The sequence below is a fragment of the Prionailurus viverrinus genome, chromosome C2, assembly GCF_022837055.1.
Source record: "Prionailurus viverrinus isolate Anna chromosome C2, UM_Priviv_1.0, whole genome shotgun sequence".
NCBI lineage: Eukaryota > Metazoa > Chordata > Mammalia > Carnivora > Felidae > Prionailurus > Prionailurus viverrinus.
Genome location: NC_062569.1, coordinates 38,921,831 through 38,941,796, shown reverse-complemented (window position 1 = coordinate 38,941,796; position 19,966 = coordinate 38,921,831). Strand labels below are relative to the sequence as shown.

At 37.7% G+C, this 19,966-nt stretch overlaps 1 protein-coding gene across 7 annotated transcripts in view; it reads left to right on the top strand.

The window, feature by feature from the left end:
- The window catches only part of SLC9A9 (solute carrier family 9 member A9), a 687,543-nt gene that overhangs the window by 103,711 nt on the left and 563,866 nt on the right, over positions 1 to 19,966 (top strand). For 2 of the 7 annotated variants that reach the window (XR_007155680.1, XM_047875493.1), the window contains exon 1: positions 13,936 to 14,247. The exons of 4 other annotated variants lie outside the window; for them this stretch is intronic. Coding sequence is in view for 2 of the 3 variants with exons in the window: in XM_047875493.1 (XP_047731449.1) it covers positions 14,073 to 14,247 (175 nt within the window). In the remaining variant the exon portion in view is untranslated. Of the gene's footprint in view, positions 1 to 1,959; positions 2,046 to 4,034; positions 4,237 to 13,935; positions 14,248 to 19,966 lie in introns of those variants that run through there. One more of the 7 variants, XM_047875497.1, reaches the window with a different exon arrangement.

The window sequence follows — 19,966 nt, the reverse complement described above, 5'->3', positions numbered from 1 at the left end:
TGAGATAATATAAAAGGAAGAAAGAAAAGAAAGCATGACGGACAAGCATGGACTCACAAAGATGTCACTAGACAGCTGGGACTGCAGTGTGGAGCTAGCACCCAATGCATAAAAGGAGGAAAGGGACATCGTATCTGGAGGAGCTTCCTTAGAGTAGAGGAGTTAGAGAGATAGGAGAAAAAAAGGGACAAAGGATAAGAAAACACCATTTGTTATCCTAGATGTCTGCATAATCATCATCTTTGTGTCTACTGTGTCAACACTCTTAGTGGCAATGTAGGCAGAACCATGTCGAATATTATTTCAAAACAGCAATATACCTTTTTATGGAGGCAAAACGTATAACAAGGAAGGGGAATCAGATAAATGATGAAGGAGGAGAGAGGAGGCCAAGCCTGTGGGACACTGCAGCCAGGAGCTGATGCCGACCCCTTGGGAATGGAAGTGATGCAATGCCTGGGAGAATGAACAGGATGTTTACTGTCCTTTCGTACACTTAAAAAAGAAAAAGAAAAAGAAAAAGAAAAAGAAAAAGAAAAAGAAAAAGAAAAAAATATAGCACTGGTCACATACAACTGTTCCTTAAATAACAGTGCATTGGCATTCAATTTATCTGTGAGTGGGATAATTGGTATCACCTTGAGGTTTTGCATGTGTGGTATTGTTTACATGTGATTTTATACAATAATTATTTCAATCTATATTTTTTTATAAAGTTTATTTTGAGAGAGATAGAGACAGTGCAAGCAGAGGAGGGGCAGAGAGACAGAGGGAGAGAGAGAATCCCAAGCAGCCTCCACACTTTCTGTGCAGAGCCCAATGCAGAGTTCGGAACCCACAAACCATGAGAGCATGACCAGAGCTGAAATCAAGACTCAGAAGCTTAACCAACTGAGCCACCCAAACACCTCTCAATCTGTATTTTTAAACCAGACCTGAGCACTTTTTCATTTGTGTATTAGATCCTTTCACTTTTTGACATGAGTCATTTATTGCTCCACTGAAGCATCTGTCTATCAAGGCATGTCTTGGACCAGTAGTTCTCAAACATTAGTGAGCATTGGAATCATCTGGAGGGCTTGTTAAACACAGGTTTCTGGGTTTCACCCCACCAGGGTTTCATATGCAGTGAGCTGAGGTGGAATAATCTGCATTTCTAACAAGTTTCCAGGTGATGCTAATGCTGCTGGTCCAGACCTTGCTTTGAGAACCACGATATTTGACCAATAATAGAGTGTTCCTCCTGAGTGAAGTTACTATTACTGAAGAGATATTGAAATACAAGGTTGTATTTTAAGGGTGGAATTTTTAGAGTTTAGAAAAACTTTGTTAGAAGCATTACAATACAAAGTTATCAATTATATTATCATATGAATACTAAAATCAGAGTTCTGTGATGTCTCATAGGGAAAGCTTCTGAATTTGTGACTTTCTCTGATTAGATGACTCATCTGAAGGTCTGGCCTCCCCCATTGTGGTCTCTTCAATTTTAAAAACTAAAACTTAGAAGAGTTATGGTGGAAAATTTCTCTCCTTCACATGAGTCCATCTTGGCCCAGAAGGAAAGACACATTCACCAACTCTTCTCTCCTTCTGGAATAGTCCTGGCTAAGAGGCTTGTGCCCCTCCTCCCACCCTCCTCAGGCAGAGTGATACTTAAGCTATATTTAACCCTGGAGGATTATGCTTGTAACAGAGGAAGAGACCACTTTTCTCTCTTTCTGTGACCCCCTGAGCTCTCAGATGCAAACAGGCTCACCTCCACTTCTGTGGCAATGCAGTAGCCCACCGGGGTCACGTCCTTCTACAGGCAGCAGTACCTATTTGAGACCGAGCCCAATGTAGGCTTGTCCCTGAAGCTGGCTCGGTAAGTGGCTACACAGTCTTGTCTGCAGCCTGGACACAGCCCCATTGTGATGTGCAGATTCTAATTCTAAGATCCAAGCTCCATTCTCCAATATACTTCAGCAGAAGCACTGCTAAGGCATTAATACAGTTGGCTATCTATTTTTTAAGTATTCACTTCATCAGTCAACGCCCTGGAGGTGAGCAAGAGAAAATTTTAACCTAAAATACCTCAAAAATATGGGCTGGGAAACAAGTAGATACGCAAGATGGGCATTTGGTCACTATAAGGAAATCTAAGGAGACTGAGAATCTTAGGGTAGGACTTGGTGGCTAGCTTAGGCTGGGACAGCTCATAGTGGCTTATAGCATGTCCACAGCTGGTACATCAGACACAAGGATGCTCAGAAGCAGAGTTCCAGTTATAGAGTTCCACCTCAAAGCAGATGATCTTCACTATTCGAGGCCTTTTTAGACATTTGTGGAAAGAATGATTATCATTTTCATGGCATCTTTTTTGTCCCCCCACATAGTGCTTCTCAGCCAGGTCTGTAAGTTAAGTTTCCCATGGGGCACTGGTTACTACTGTGTTCATTTCATCCTCTAGTTTTTCAGCATCAGGCCTCAGTAGCAACTCTAGAGCACTTGTTCCAAATTCTGACTTCTTTACTTTGTTTTAAACTACATCAAGAGACAAATAATTTCTAGGGCTCATGAGTCTACTGCAGAGGGTTCTGGAAATACCCTGACCTGTACCTCCAGTCATAAATTGGCTCTGAATTGGATATGTTTAGAATTCTGCTCATGGGTGTAGATTTCAGAAACTGCAACTAGTTTTAACCACATAAGGGTAGTGGAAGAAAGAAAGAGGAATGTTGGCTTTCTCCTATAGTGGCTATATCACATTTTTAAGTGGAAGTAGAGGGCAAAACAAAACCATCCTTATTATGAACCAAAGGCTAAAGAGGAACAATTCTAAGGTTTTTACCAGAACACTCTGACATTAGGAATTTGGTTTGTTTAGTGATATATCAAGGACAGAAAACTCTTTGGAAAGAGGTTTGATCTTGCAATCAGAGCATCAATGAGGAAAACTGAAAGTAAAATGAAGTCATATGTTTTGAAATAGAGGTGAAATAAGATTGAATTCTTGAAAAAAGATGGGACTAGCAAAAAGGGAAATATTTTAGTGTTACCCAGTCAAGGACTTTGGAGAGCTCAAGACAACAAATAAAAACAGTAAGATGGAGAAAGCTAACTGGGTTAACTCCCCCAGTGAAAGCCCAGGTAGAGAACACATGGAAGAACATTAAATACATGTTACTAAGGGAAAGAAAATAATATGAGAAGGCTACATTACTATTATTTGATCCCAACTATATGACATTCTGGTAAAAGCAAAACTATGGAGATGAGAAGATCAGTCATTGCCAGGGGTAGGTGGAGACAGTGTGGAGATGAATTGGCAGAGCACGGAAGTTTTTTTAGAGCAGTGAAAATATTCTGTATGATATTATAATGATGGGCATATGTCATTATACATTTTTCCAACACCACAAGAGAACTTTATGAACTTTGGGCAATTATGATATATCAATGTAAGTTTGTTCTTGGTAAAAAAACTGTGCCATTCTTATGAATGATTCTGGTAATGAGGAGGCTATACATGTGTGGGCAAAGGATATGAGGGAAATCTCTGTATCTGTCTCTTAATTCTTTGTAAACCTGAAAATACTCCCCTTATGTATCTACATATACATATAAATTTTGTGGAAATGTTGCATGGTGTTTTCAGAAAAGAATGGAAAATATTTGATAAAAGGACTGGAAGATTAGCAGAGAATACATTAAACATTGTTTGATAAGTTTTAAGGTGACACCATCACTTTAGTTTGCAAAACTCATATGGCCATGGTTTGGGGGAAGATGTCCAGGAAATTCATAGAGTTAGGACTCTGAACAAGGGTTTAGGGATGATAAGTCACTGTAAAAGTAGCCCAATAATTCAAAAGAGATAATTTACAAGCCAGGTTTAGCTGCTGGGCAGATGGAAGATAACTTATGGGTAGAATTATACAATTTAGGATGAAGAAGGTGACTGGATATTTTTAAACAGTGAACACATTTGATTGCTTTGGAACTCATTAATTTTGTATGGGGGACCCTAGAATAACTGTCTTGTCTTAAAGAAAGAAGACGTCAGGCATTCTAATCCAGCTATCAATGCTACCCAGGAGGAAAAAACATTCAAGGCCCTGCTGATCTTGCAGGATTCATGGAAGAACAGAAGGGAATGGAATATTAGGGGATTATCAAACTGCTGTAAGAAAAGATGTATCTGAAGGAATAGTTGCATCACTGATTATGCAGGAAAAATGTATTCAAGGATTGGTAAGTCCAAAAGCCAAGGAACGTCAAGGTTTTAGGGAAAATCACATGAAAAAAAAGCATAATGCAGCAATCAAGAAAGACATAAAAATTCATTTGAAAAAAAAGGTTATTATGGAGATTTTCAGCTCACATGAAAGTAGAGGAAATAAAACAATATTCATGCAGCCCCAACAAACCATAAAACTGTTGCCATTCATATCGTAACAATTCCCTCACATGATTTTATAGCGGAGTATGTTAAAGGTCTAGATGTTTGTCATTTCATTAATAATTAAGAGGTTTTCAACATGCAGGACAAACACAGGGAGGCCAATAAATTTAAATTTATTGGAGAACTGGACTAGAGGTGTCATCACTGCACATTTTATGGTTTTAAAAGAAGATAGTATTGAGGCACCTGGGTGGCTCGGTGGCTTAAGCATCCAACTCTTGATTTCAGCTCAGGTCATGATCTCATGGTTTGTCATTTGGAGCCCTGCATCGGCTCTGCACTGTCAGTGCAGATTCTGACACTTGGGAATTCTCTTTCTCCCTCTCTCTCTGCGCCTCCCCCACTCTCACCCTCCCACTCTCTCAAAATAAACTTTTTTTAAAAAAAAGAAGATAGTATTTTGAATGTTTCTCTCTAATGGCGAGACAGTGCAGTATATATCCAAGTGAATTTCCCCATTAGTGTAGGAAACACAATGTGCCAGTGAATGGGTACTTCCTCCCTTGTGGGTTTAAATTCCTCTGGCCCACATGCCCATATGGACATTTGTGTTGGTCATCCTGATACCAAAATATTTTACCTGTAACTTTGTGTTTTCTTCACATGCCTGCATTTCCCAGTGGTAAAAACTCTCAGCAATGTTCCATGAATGATGACAAAAATATAGACCTGGGTTGTACTAATTACAAAAATGGGGACAGATAATTTTGATTGGGATGATGCTCTAAGTGGCATGGGAATTGCTTGCTTGTGTTTTCTTAACTTATTAGAGTAAGTCTGGTGCTGTGATTCTCAGGTGTCCTTTTCTTTAGCACACCAGAATGAATATTTGTGGCTGGATTAATTCAACTTTGTAGTTGCTGAAGAAGCTATAGTCATCTCAGTGCTTCAGAGATGGTCTAAAGTACTACAGCTGCTGAAGGAAATCTGGCCCCATCAGAATGAGACCAATCCAACAAAATCAGAAACTATACAGAAAAAAATGAATTTAGTTTACAAGGGGAAAGGGAATTTGATTTAGAATTTTAGCGCTTACTCTTTCAACTTAATAATCAAATAATCAGTGTTCAAATTTGGGATGTTTGTTGTTTTATTTTTTGAGCATTTTTTGAGTATTTTTATGCTAGCACATGGAGCCTGTTTACTTTTTAAAAAAAAACTGGTTGCACAATACAGATCAACACAATTTACACACAAAAAAGTTGAATAGGAATAATTCTTCGTCCTTTGGTGTGAGGTGGAGTTAAGGCAAATTTATAAATGTTTATCCTTTCTCGCAGGGAGCAACAGTTAGATCACTCAACACACTGGTCTCAGGAGGATTCAAAAGAAGCATCCTCTTGAATACAGGAGAATTGCTTAGACACATTGCTGGTTTCCTCTCTGGAGTGGGTCAGCCTGACAGCCTAACAGGCTTGACAGTTAAATGCAACAGGTTTAAAGCACAAATACCTGAGGAGACTTAATGGGCAATCCTTCTGCTACTATCCCCACATTTTGCAGTGGTCCATGCAGGAGGAAACTTCTACCTATACATCTAACCTTTTGGAGGTGTCACGAGGGGGCTTCTGCCTCTCTCTTGATCCCTTGGAACAGGAATGTTCAGTGGGTGATCCCACTCTCATATCAGTTGAGCTACACCTTACTGGAGGTGAGTTTCCAGTGCTTGGGAGCAGAGAAGGTTGAACATTTTATCTCCTTCTTTGATCATTGCAGTTGAAGTGAGCCCTGAAGGTTGAGGGGTGGGTAGAGCGCTAACATTCTTTTTTTTTTTTCTTTCTTTTTCCTGCTGTCTCTGCAGGAGACCTCCCTTCTTAAAACAGGCTAAGTGCATGGATGTGGAGTCTGCCCTGCAGATCTGGTCTTACCTCAGGAGGTGTGTCTCTGAATGTGTCTCCTTACTTTCCCATGTAGATTTTGGATGAGGTGGGAGGCCTCTGGTCTAAGCCAGATTCTCAAACATAGTTCACCAAAAGTCTTATACTTCGGGTATAACTGTGTTCTTGCTCAGTTTTTATTTTGTGTATATTCTTCTTTTGTTAAGATAGTGAAAGGGAGGAACTGAGGTTAAAGTGCTGAATCCTAATAGAACAATTCCATTTTTCACATGGATATAAATTAGTTGTAAGAGTGAGTTTTGGTGGAATTCAGCACTGTTTCAATCTTAAATTTCTGACAATCAATTGATTCTGCTTTTTCTAAATTTAACATTTCTCAAGATTATAGTGCATTAACAGACAAGGTTCAAAGTATGTTCAAAGTAGAGACAGGAAGACATTTTTGTTTTTTAAAAAAAGATTCTTCACTTAACATTTACAAACTGTATATTGTTTATAGTCCCTCAGTTGTGGAGCCCAAATGTGCTGTAGAAAAACTATTTTTGTAGAGAGAATATGAAGAGTGAGTAAATGTTCATAATTGTCTTATCTTTTCAAGAATTTTGTTAAGGAATCTGAGAAACTTGAAGAGCCTTTCTGACAGCTGCTATAATACAATGTTCTCTGAGATTTATATGTCCTGATAGTATTTTGAGGAATATTCTTTCCCCTACCTAGTGTCTTTGTCTGGGCTGTTATATCAAAATTACCATAATCTGAGTGGCTTATACAACATCCATTTCTCACAGTTCTGGAGGCTGGGGAGCCCAAAATCAAGATGCTAGCAGATTTGGAGTCTGTTGAGAATCCATTTCCTGGTTCATATATAGACAGTTATATTCTAGCTGTGTCCTCACATGATAGAAAGGCCAAGGGGATTCTCTGGGGTCCTTTTTATAAGGGCACTAGTCCCTAATTATATCCCAAAAGACCAACTCCAAATATTATCATAGTAAGGATTAGGTTCCAACATATGAACGGGAGGGAGCATATACATTCAACTAGAGCTTAGAAATGAGAATGGATTACTTATATCTTCTAACTGAATAATATAATTGTTATTTGCATATCCATACTTAGTCTAGGTAATGAAGAAACATTCTTGGATCTAATATCTAATGTAATAAGAACACACAAAAGAAATGCCATTGAAAAGCTTTGTGAATTTGTCATTTTCTTCCACAGTAATGTGGGACATTTTTATAGAACTATAATCACACTTTCCTATGAAATCCCTTAAAACTTTCAATGCTGGATTAAAATGAATATTTAACCACCTATTGTTAATTTAAACTTTATTTGGAGTACAATCCTGGGGTTGTATGTAATGTATGTTTATATGTGCATACACCAAGTTACATAGTCTTCAAAGAGTCCCAGGGTAGTTTTGAACTTTTAATTTAAAGCATAAACTTTAGATATGTTATAACCATCATAAAATAACATTTCAAAGCATATAGAATTTCGTCTCCACAGGTGATATGGGACTTTAACTCTGCTGGCCATAGGGCATAATTTCCCTTCTTATCGAAGAGACCCATGTTGTTTGTCATGGAATTTATTATGTAATTTAGTTGCCTCAAGCATAAATAAAATTAATCTTAGGTGCTGCTTAAGGAATGTTTTCAGCATACCTATAAATTAAAGTTTCAAAGTACACAGACCCTGTAAAGATATGGATGAAATGGGGAATGGCTCCAATGAGGCTTATAATTTTATTTCTGAATAATGGTATTTCCTGGTCTTTATGCACACTTCCTCACTTGTGATTCCTGGGATTATCTAAATAAACTAGCTGCACCTAAGTCCTTGTCTTAGGCTCTGCTTTTGAGGGAACCCACATTGAGACATCATCCAACAAAGCCTGCCTCAAAGGCTGGATTTTTAATAGATTTAAGAGACACTAGAGGTATTTCTGTCAAAACCTGCTTGCCATTTACATACTTCATTTCAGAAAAATATTTTTAAGATTATTCAGTGTCACCTTTTTGAAAATTCTGCTTTCCCTTCTCTTTTGTCCCTTTCTCTCACTGGAAAAAAGTGTAGAAATTAGGGAGAGATGAAGGGTATGGGGCCTTTCTTCTTAGTTCATATAAACATTTTATAACTTAACAGAAGTGATAGGGCAAAATGTCTTTTAGCTAATGAGGTCAGACTTACTAGTTTTTAAGACATAGAATAGAAGTTATATCCTAAGAAGAATGTTAATTTATCATGTGGACAGTTAATAGGAAATCAAAGAAATGCATTTTCTCAGGTCTTTGATTGCAGGAAATTTTCATTAAAATAAGCTGTAGCTTCCAGTGGCAGTTTTCCATTTTGTCCTCCCTGTCCTTGGCTCCGGAGCTCATACTTCCCTTCATCTCTGAAACTTCCTTCCTAGGTTGGGGGAAGCCACTATGGCCAGCTTGCATTTACCTTACCTTGTGAAAAGCTGACAGAGATTAAATACAATAAAAAGCCAATGAGTTTCTCATGCCTGACTCTTCAATATGTGCAAGACAGAAGAGGGGATCAATGGACCAAAGCTTTTTCTTTTTTCTTAACGTTTTCAAATTGAGATATAATTAGTATGTAACATTTATTGTTTCTCTCTACAAAAGAAAAGTGGTGATGTGTTGCCAGGACAAAGCTGGAGACAAAAGGAGAGAAGAAGCTGAATTAAGAATCCAGGGCTATCCATCTGGGACCCTCCTCACTCCTGAGGCTTTAGCTGTGAAGCCACTGCCCTTTAATGGCATAGGGCCGATGTGGCTAGATTACAAGCACAATGCCAAATTTGATTTTCTTCCACTCTGTACAGCTTTGGGAATTCTTCAATGAATAAATGCCTAAATAAAAAGTGGAATCTCGTATATGTTGTCTGGGGCAAGGCCAGTAAGTGGCATCCAGTGCAAGTGGAAGGGGATTCACTTTCTTTCTGGTTATCCCTGAATAGGGAAACTTCTTATGTACTCCTGGCCATCAAAGATCAACAATCCAGAGATAAATTGTCACCTGGGAAAAAACAGTGAAGTCTATATCCCGGTTTTCCCACTTCAGAGCACTGAAGGAACACACCTTGTAGGGTAGAAGAAAGAAGAGATCCTCATTTATGCCAAACATGTTTCTGTACCTGAGTTGTTGAATAGAAATGTTGCAGGATTTTTTACCTCCCTACTGGGGATTTGTTGTCTTGCTGCTTCCAAGAATGAAGAACTGGACACAAAACGAGCAGCAGGCAAAAGTTTATTAGAGTATAAGATTAGAAAATAAGAGTAGTATGAAAGCTTTCTTTACAGAGAGGGGGCATTTGAGGGTGAATACCCATGACTATAGGCAAGGGTCTTTGTTTCATAAGGTTCTGTTCAGTACCCTCTTCCCTTCCCCCTCATTCCTTCTCAGGTTCTACCCTTACTGGCTGGATAACTCTAGATGCTGGGTTGTCCATTTCTGATTGGCTCCATTCCATTGTGTGAGGAGTCAGACATGGCCTTACTGTCCCTCAGATAACATAAGTTTTATGGTTTACTTAGTTTCCTTAGGTATTTTGATTGTCCAATTCCTGAGGGGAACCTGAGGGGGAGTAGGTGGTATCTGTTACATTCTTAAGAGAGGGACATTATGCCCGAGGGGGTTTGCTGTGGTCAGAGGCTCCAGCATTGTTCCAAAATGTGTTTTTCCCCCACTGAGGGTTTTTGGCCCTGGGTTCCAGAGACCCAAGACTCTACAGAGGCAGACAAAGAAAAACCAGGTATTGGGTAGTAAGTTTTGGGGAAGTTAATATTGTTTAAGTGTTTATTGCAATTTAACTTCCTTGTGAAATTTTTGAACTCTTATTTTTCTGTAGAGTCTACTAATGGGAGGGGTATATATTCTTCAAATTCGGGACATTTTTGTGCTAATGTGACTTTTTTGGAGGGTAGGGAAGCTGAGATGTGTTAAAAGGTAAACTAAGGCACATTAAAATTTGTAAAAGTTTATTTGGGAGTATATATCCATTTAAACTGGGGCAGCATTAAACTGAAAGTGTTTAGGAATACTCTACCAACAGGAGCTAAGAGAGAAGTATTTATAGAAAAGATGTGGAAGTGAGTCTCAGAAATTATTTGATTGGGTATCACTTAAGTGATTGCCTTATTTGGGAGAGTCTAGGTGGCTGTTTGTAATTGATTGTTCTTAAGTTTCACTCTTAGATTTGAGTGCATTGACTGTGGCTTAGATTTGGTTTGTTTGCATAGGCTACCAAGGCATTAGAGCCACCCCAGCCTAATAGTCTCCTTATTTCATTACTTTAATGGATGGATTTATGATGAATTTGACAATAGAATGGGGGGTGGGGCATGAATTTTTGGTTCAGGACATGGTATGCTCCTTAAGTAAACTTAATTACAGTCCTGTCCTGGCCCATTTCAGAAATTTTGGGGGCAAAATATATAGCCCCACTTCACCGGTCTCAGAGAGGGATGAATATTGGGAGATAGGCCAAGTGAATGAAGCACTGGGTTGGCTTAAGTATTTTCTGTTAAACACAGTGGTTGAGGGAGAAGTTGGCAGGGTGGGACTCTAGTGATTGAGGAAAGGGAACTCTCAGCATCTCTCCTCAACCCTAGGAAAATCTCCCTTCTTGATCCTCTGAGCCCACAATCTCCACTGTCCTCTCCAAGAATAAGGAACTCTCAAATGATTGGTTAGATTCTGAAACTCAGTCTATGCATTCTAACTGGTCATGTTCACTAGTGGTGGTATTACCATGCAATACAAGGTTACCGGGCCTGGGAGGCTCCTCTCTTCAAGTCTTTCCTTCCATGGTGCTGGATAGGCAAGCTAAGGCAGGGCATACTCACTGAAATGGGCTGTGCCATCTTGTTTTTCTCTTTACTTCCTCTCACCTGCATGTTGCATCTTGCAGCAAGAACTTTTGACTAACTGGCCAGCAGGTTCTAAGAGTGGGATTAAGGAACAATCAAGAATGTTTCTTTGAGCCTTGTGCCTAAATTTTGGGTTCCATTCCAACTTCACCAGAGAACCTGGCACTAAGGATTATTGTCACCAGCTAATAAAACAGTGCCTTAATTTTTAACTGATATTCTTCTTTGTGTGAATTATCCCTCAGGAATGTCAGAAAGAATAGTTATTATTGACAGAAGAGGATTTTCACATTTTGGAAACCTTGGCTGTTAGGATGATTGGTTTGCCTGTGACTAAGGAGTTTCCTGGGATACAGGACTTTCAGTACTAAAACCAGGAAAGTCCCTGACAAACCAAGATGAGTTAATCACCGTAGAAATGTCATCTTAAGGCCATTAAACCCCAGACAGAAATTTAACTTCCACTAGTTATACACCCTTACATATGTTGTCAACTCTAAGCCTTAAATCCCTCAGCTGTAGAAAGAAGAGTTTTTACGAACATTAATTTAGACTAAATTAAATTTCCTAAAATATTTCCTGTCCATGGTAGGTGCCATATTAATATGTTTTTCTATTTCATTTTTTTGTACTTTTATTGGTGCAACAGAAAATAAAATGATATTGAACAGCAGAACAGTGAATATATTCCATTCGTAGAGTGAACCAGGGGCCACACTTCCAAATGACTGCAGGGGCCACACAGGGAACATGAATGAGTGAAATGGGATGAATGGGATTTGTGGCAAACAGGCACTAACAGATTGTGGCCATATGGGAAGGAGAACCCAGTGGGCCAGATCTTACCAGTTTTGTTTGTTTTTTTTTTTTCTAGAGAAGCCATATATATAGTTTTCAATGTGAAATATACTTATTTGAGTATGTTGACATCAAATTTAGGACTTTTAAAAACAATGTATTAGCCAATCAAAACATTTCAGGGACTTTAATCCTCTCATTGAGCTGTGTTATTGGGTAAGAGAATGCAATTGGATGTCATAATAAGACAACCAAAGAAAGTTTATTCTATCCAGATGGAGTAATTACCATTATTAAAAGGAAACCAAAGTAATTAAATGATGATCAAAACAGAAAAAAAGAAAAGGGAATTGCTAGACTTTGAATTCGGGTTATCTTGTAAATCTAACAACTCAAGACTAAACCTGTGGGATTGCAAAATTGTAAAGGTAGAACCTGCTAACTAAGGCTTCATGAAATTCTCACAAGCGTTAGCTGACAGATTTCAAAACAGTGTGAATATTAGTCATCACATATATGCCTGCCAAAAAGGGTAGTGTGTTAAAAGAACATCTGCAGCCCACATAAATACCCCCCACTGAGTTAAACTCAGAGAGGAAATCAGCTTCAAAAGTTGCAGAAGGCAAAGAAGCTGAAACAGCAGTTTTACAGTAAGTGGTTGAGAGACTTTCCTGTGGGTGAAACTGTTATTGGGGAGCTAGTTAGTTTCCAATATATTATATGTTTGACCTCTAGCTTTTGGTGACAAGAGCTTTGGAGGATATATTTGGACTTTCTCTACTCAAGAAATCATTTACACTCTACACACTGAATGCCAATTCTGTTGAATGTAGGCATACTAAATGATTTATACTCCTGAGTTACAATAGTACCATAAATGATAAAAAAACTCAACCCATGAAATGAGAAAAAAACTCACTGAACCCTTGGATGTATCTAATTGCACTGAACCCTTGGATGTATCTAATCTATAGAACCAATAAGGCCAACAAATCATAGCAGTTGCTGAAAAATTAGCAGAGCCCCTGGTAGTAATATTGTCTTGAACTTTTTCAAAAAGCATAAAAATATGAATTCAAACAGAAACGGCCTGCCAAATGGGAGGTGAGCTGAAGAATCATCACTGTTATGGTCTAAGTCTTGTGATTTTTGGAGCCTTTGTTGCTGGTGGCAGACTATTCCTCAGTGACCTCACCACATTGTTTTGCCACAGGACAGAGGAAGTTTGTGATCTATGGCAGATTTCTGTGGGTCCTGGATGTCTGGACCAGAAGCTCTATAAAGAGAAATCCATGTACGTAGTATTGCTGAGGATGGCTATATGGTTTCTTCCTTCAAAGATATGTGTTTAGTGTCTTTTCTTTTTTGACTTAACATATCCAAACAGCACAGCTGTAGAGATGGGGACAGGATTTTCTTTGTGTCTTTTGCTTTCATTTATTCTTGGTAAAAGGGAGCAGTTTAAATGCTGCACTTGTGACTACCAGTTATATAAAGCCATAGAGAGGGAGGAGGAGTCATATACTAAATTCTTTTTTCATTCTCACCTTAAAACAAAATTCCTGTGAAATCATCTTAGGTCAAATCAGAGCCATCAATTAAACCCTGTCACGTTGGTAGACTGGTTGGAGAGGTGAAATCTGGCGTGTGAGTGAGGTTATGATTCGGAATTAGCTTTTTGAACTTAGAAAATTTTACTGATGAAAGGTGATCTGTTTTATTCTTAATCTACAGTTCACCAGTTATGCAGTTTAAGGAGCTTGTTTAAAACAATAAGAATCATGAGTCAAGATCTCAGAATGATTGCTTGCAGGTTTGTCCAACATGAGAGATAATTTCGTGGAATGGATTGTTTCAAGACCGTAAGAGTCCATGATGAAACTACACTCTGGAGTTTGAAAAGAGACAGGGCTGCTTTAAGAGAAACAGGAAGTTGTAACGAGAAGCCATCTGAATACTAAGGCAGAACGCTCATGAAGTAGCAACTTAAGTGGCAGTGTTTATTCTGAAATCTTCAGGCAGCTAGACTGTTTCAGGCAAATCTGGATAAAATAGTCCTTATCCAGGTTTTTGTCTAAGGAATTACGAGAAGACCAGAGAATGGAGAGACAGCAAAGGTTTATGTCAGAGAAGGATGAGTATCAGTTTCAACATCAGGGAGCAGTGGAGCTGCTTGTCTTTAATTTTTTGCTCATCCTTACCATTTTGACAATCTGGTTATTTAAAAATCATCGATTTCGCTTCTTGCATGAAACCGGAGGAGCAATGGTGTATGGTGAGTGCAGAAATTGTAGGATTGATGTGAAACTTGTTGCTTGGGCGTAATTAGAGACTTGTGCTCAGATGGCAAAGTATTGAAACTGGAGAAAATGTGCTGATTGAAATGTCATTAGCTTGATGAAAGGTGCTGCAGCATAATGAATGCCCATCTCTTTCCAGATGAGCTGCTGAAATTTGCCCTGTCACAAGAGTAAATGTCATAGTCGTGTTCTCAGGCGGCACATAATGCGAGTCTGTTGACAGATGCGGGTCCATTGTCATGTGGGGAGTCCAACCGAGCAAACTGTTTGTTTTTGTAATGATAGATATTGGGAAGTCAGGACTCTGCAGTCACAAAGAGCAGCAATCTTTCACAGGAGGGACTGATGAGTTTTATAATGTTCTGGAAATAGCATTATTTAAAACTGTATGGAATGAATCGTCTTATGTCAACTAGTTTCAAGAAGGAAACTGGCAGAAACATACCCCACCCATGCTATTGGAAAAACTGTATCCAAACCCATTTTAATTATATGGGCAATGTTTTATTTTCTTATACAAAAGTTTCCTCACGCAATACTTTTCATTTCTTAGCCTGATTTTACACTTTCTAATTTATAATTACTGTCATTTTTAATATTATATGCTATGTGCCTTTGGCGGGGAGTAGGGGGAAAGATCTGAAAAAGCATTTAATATTTTAAACTCCTGAAGTATTGCTCTTTCTGTACAATTTACCGTGTCATTCCTTTCAGAAAGTTTAGTAAAATGTGCAGAGATTATCCATGCTTTACTCTCATCTTTGAAAGTACAATGCAAGACACCAGTAGTTCTAAAACTTGCTATACTATTCTTATCTCAGCTTGGTAATGGATAGGAACTTTGAAGACAATGTAAACAAGTGAAACATTGCTATAATTCATAGCAAAAAATGTACTTTTATATTTTTCTTCCCTCATTTTGGAAGTCTTAAAGCCTTTTATATCCCTGAGGTTCAGGGCACAGGATCAATTTTATATGCTAACCATGTGATGTTGTGATGATAATAATGTACAGTCATGATTTGAGACTGTAAGAAATTCTATGCCTAAACTAGATTCCATGGTGAGATACTTGAGCTAGGAACTAAAAGTTATAGGCTAAGCAGTATATTTTCTTTCAGGAGACTGATGTGCTGATCCCTTCCGAGCACAGAGTTAAATTCTTTTGTACTGAGGGTCTTAAAGCAAAAAACAAAACTTTCATTTGAGGGGAAAACACAGTCAGGTTGAAGAAAATGTCAAACAGAAAGGAAGTGGTTCTGTCAGGTGTAAAGCCCGAGGTACCAGTCATTTGCTTTTCTCCATCAACAGTGAACCATGATCTTTCTCTTGACTTGGCTAATAAATAATCAAAGAGGATATGGGATGTAATCTGAGAAGCCAGAAACAATGTAATTCTTGGCATTAAATTAAAGGGCTATATATGGTTTTGTATAACAACACAGATTTTTAAATTATAAACCTTTATTAGAAGATTTCTTCACGGCACTGAATACGGTTAAACTATGACTCATTTTACCAATTTCAGCTAATCCATGATGGATACATTCTTTTGTCAACATTTGATTAAATTTTGATGATTTATTAAAATTCAACCATAGTTTGTACTCATAATATATAAGTGCAACTTTTACTTCTGAGCCTGAAAAAAGTCCCAGATTACCTTTACTTCTTAAAAACTTCATGAAATACTTTCAAGTTGAGGTTGAAATCATAAAATATTAGTGTATTGCAGAATGGTTCAGATAGCATTTCTTTAAACTGCTCTTCTTAAGGCTTGTGGTTTATAAGAGTGGGATTAAGTTGTCTGATTTCCATTCCTCTGAATTTTTTATATGTAAGTTATTGAAAGCGAATTCTGAAACAATGCAAAGTAAAATGATTATAAAAATTATGAAAACATGCATATGTATGCATAACTATTCCTTTACTAAAATTTTGAGTCTCCTTGAGTTATCTTAAACTATATAAATGAATGAAAATACTTTTATTTTAGTGTTATTTTTTTGTTGTTGGTAAAGAATTATAATTGTTGAAATTTAAGCAGATCATAGAGGTTATCTTCTCCAGCCCCCTCATTATACAGAGGAAGAAACTAAATCTCAGAGCAGTGAACTAACTTCCCCAAAACTGAACAGTTATTCATAGCAAGGTCCATTTGCTTTTATACATACACATGTCTATAAAGTTGGCTCCTGTTCATCATTGTATCTAAACTGTTTATTGGGGACTTTCTATCAGTGATAAAATAGTCTGAAACTACAACAGAGGAACAAGATTGGACATTCTAATAAACACGTTTAAATGAGAAGGGGAAAGGAAATGCCAAGTGAATGAAGTGCCCAATGCCTATAAATGAATTTGAAATTCACAAATTGGGAAGGAGTCTTAGAGATCATAATTCCAATATCTTAATTTCACAGGCAAGGAAAGGAAAACTTAGCTAGGTGAAGGTCATGTAATTAGCTGCTGAGTTGGGATTCAACCTCCATCTCTACTAAGACATTCTGCCTTTCTGCTGGTTATTCTGCTGAAATGTGTCAAATATCCTTTAGAAGAAAGATTAGATGTTAATGCATTTTATCAGTAGATCAGGAATCCAACTTAAAAATCCTAAGGAGCAGGGACTTAGGAAATGAGCAGTTCAAGAAAAATGAGGGGAAAAGTTATCAAATAGAACATTTAATTGCTCTCTTATAGTTATTGATAGAAACAATTTCCAAGTTGTTAACCTTAAAATATCCTATGAGGGGTTGTGGAGGCCAAGAAAAATCATGTGTAGTGTTCAGTTTGATTCTGTGTTCATTGGAGATCAGTCTGATACTCCCAACTACAAATAATCTATTATATGAAAAATATCTTCTTTTTTGACATTAAGGGTCCTAGGATGCTTTTAAAAATCAGTAACAGCATTATAACCATATTTTTGCTTCATGAGGAACAGTAATGGGTAATTGTGTTTCATGACATTCTGCGGCTCTCATTATTTCAAAATTTAAGGATTGAAATCTATAACTGGTTTATATCTTAAGCCATGACGATAGTCATTTAAATTGGACTAATAGCTTAAATGACTATTAATGGCCAAAATATTGACTGACAGCAGCTGGTGCACTTAGTGCTGCTCACTTAGGGCCCTGTATCCCATGCTCATAGTTCGTAAAAGAAAAATCTCTCCTTATTCCCTGATAGCATTAAGAATTTCATTACACATCACTGGAGGCTCTCATACTTTATAGGACATTCATAATGCCATACCTTTGAGGGTTGGGATCTAAGCTTAGGGACAGAACAATTCAAACCTCTTAGAAGTCTATCTTTGATTTATGGCCTTCCAATATAAGGGACAGTCTCTGAACTCATGTGTAAATTTGCTCACTATTTAGTGGACAGAAAAGAAATTCCAAGAAATTCCAAGCCACAAAGTTTAGATTTTGATTTCATCAAACTATGCCATATTAAACTATGTAAACTATGTCTTGTCATCTAACAGTATACTTAGCAATACAATAAGGTTAAATAATTCACTCAATAGCTTTTTTGTTTGAAATTTAAAGATAATGCAGTTACATGTGAATCACTAAGGTTTTAAAAGCTATCTTTCTTAAAAAATCATAGGGCACTAGTTGGAAGTTCCTTAGGATAAAATTGTGCTGCTGAACATGATGGGGCTCCACCCTACTGATCCATTTTGCTCTGCTCCTGTCCAGCACTGACTCCTTGACTGCCAGGCCCATAGGAGTTGTTTACTGCCACTTTGCCCACTTTGCCCTCCTCCCCCTGCCTGGAAGGCTCTTCTGAGGCTTTGTATTTATTCAAATGTGGTATGCTTTAATGGAGAAAGCATTTGATTCTCTCTTGGGGATTTGGGTTTTTCAATCTTGATGACTTTTTTTTTTTTTTCCCCAGTAGCTAGATGCATTACTTTGGCCAAGTGACTTAATCTCTGGCCTTGTTCTTCTTATCTGCAAAAAGAGGAAAAAATGAAAGCTCCCTTCCAGCTTCAAAAGTCCTTCAAAATTTAGGCAAAGACTAACTTCAGCTGTCAGGCGTCTCTCAGTCACTCCAACCAAACCAGTAGCTTTCTTTCCAGAACCCTACCAGCCTATAATGATATTCAGGCCTTTCTTCCAGACAGCATTTTAGTTAGTGTTATTTTACCACTCTTAGTTCTTTTAGTCCTGCTCTGATTTTGTAAGGAGCGCTCAGTAAATGCTATTGAATTCCAGTCAGAAAGGTAAGGAGAGCAAGTTATACCATCAGAACAGGGAGAGCAGGTTGAAATTCAGGGCTTATGGATGAATGTCATGTGAAAATCAGAGTGGTTCTGGTTTAATTTGAAGGGATCTGTAGGAGAGTTAATTAGGGTCAAGAGCCCAGTGAACTAAACTTGTTTTCCCTTTAGTGTAAAAAGGTTGACTTTAAGAAGCTTCAGAGATCAGGGCAAGATTTTCTGTGCGGTAAAGTGTTAGCCAAATAAATGTTGAAAAAATGAAAAATTTCAAGGCATATTGCTCTCTGTAGGTTTTCAAAAGTTGATTTTAAGAAAATAACCTCCTATACATTCTGTTGTGCTTCTGGATCTTTAAGGAGCTAAAGAGGAAGCCCTGAGTGCAAACTATTATGATTCCTCAAAAGATTCCCCTCTCAGTGTATTAAAAGGTAATGAGTGTACACATCAAGAAAATGAATCTATGATTCAAACTGTTTACGGAGATATTATTATAGTCTAAATTGAATTAAAATCATATGGTTAAAGAAGTGGAAATATCAAGAACCAACATTTGTTAAACATCTATTACATCAAAATATAATAATGAAAATAGCTAACACAAATAGCATTTACTATGTGAACTATTTTGTCATAAGGGCTTTACATGTGTTTACTCATTTAATCCTCACAACAGCCTTTTTTTAGATGCAGAAACTGAGACAACAAAAATCAAATAACTTGTCAAAGATCACATACCTATGATATGCCATAGCCAGGACTCAAACCTTGGTAGTTTGGCTCCATGCGACCACTGGGTATCACAAACCTGGGTGTGTTTGTATATGCATGTGTGTGTGTTGGGGAGGAGGTATAACATTTTCATGTTACAAATGAGGAAACTGAGGTTCCTGGATGGCTCAGGCAATTAAGCCTCTGACTCTTGATTTTGGCTCAGGTCATGATCTCAGGGTCATGGGATTGAGCCCCATGTCGGGTCCCATGCTCAGCTTGAGATTCTCTCTCTCTCACACTGTTCCTTTCCCTGCTCATGCTCTCTCTTGAAAAAGAAAGAAAGAAAGAAAGAAAGAAAGAAAGAAAAGAAGGAAAGGAGAGAAGAGAAGAGAAAAGGAAAGAAAAGAAAAGCAAAGAAAAAAGAAAAGAACATATAAGGAAACTGGCACATAGAGACATGAAGTGACTTGGTGGGAACCAACAGCAAGCTGAGCTTCTTTAAGCCCAGGACCATAAAACCCATACTCTTTCACACGTTTAGCTCTAGAAGGCTTCCTTTATTTATTTATTTATTTATTTATTTATTTATTTATTTATTATTTGAATTTCATTTTAATTTTTTTAAATTTACATAAATTAGTATATAGTGCAACATTGATTTCAGGAGTAGATTCTTTAGTGCCTCTTATCCATTGAGCCCATCCCCCCTTCCACAATCCCTCCAGTAACTCTCAGTTTGTCTCCATATT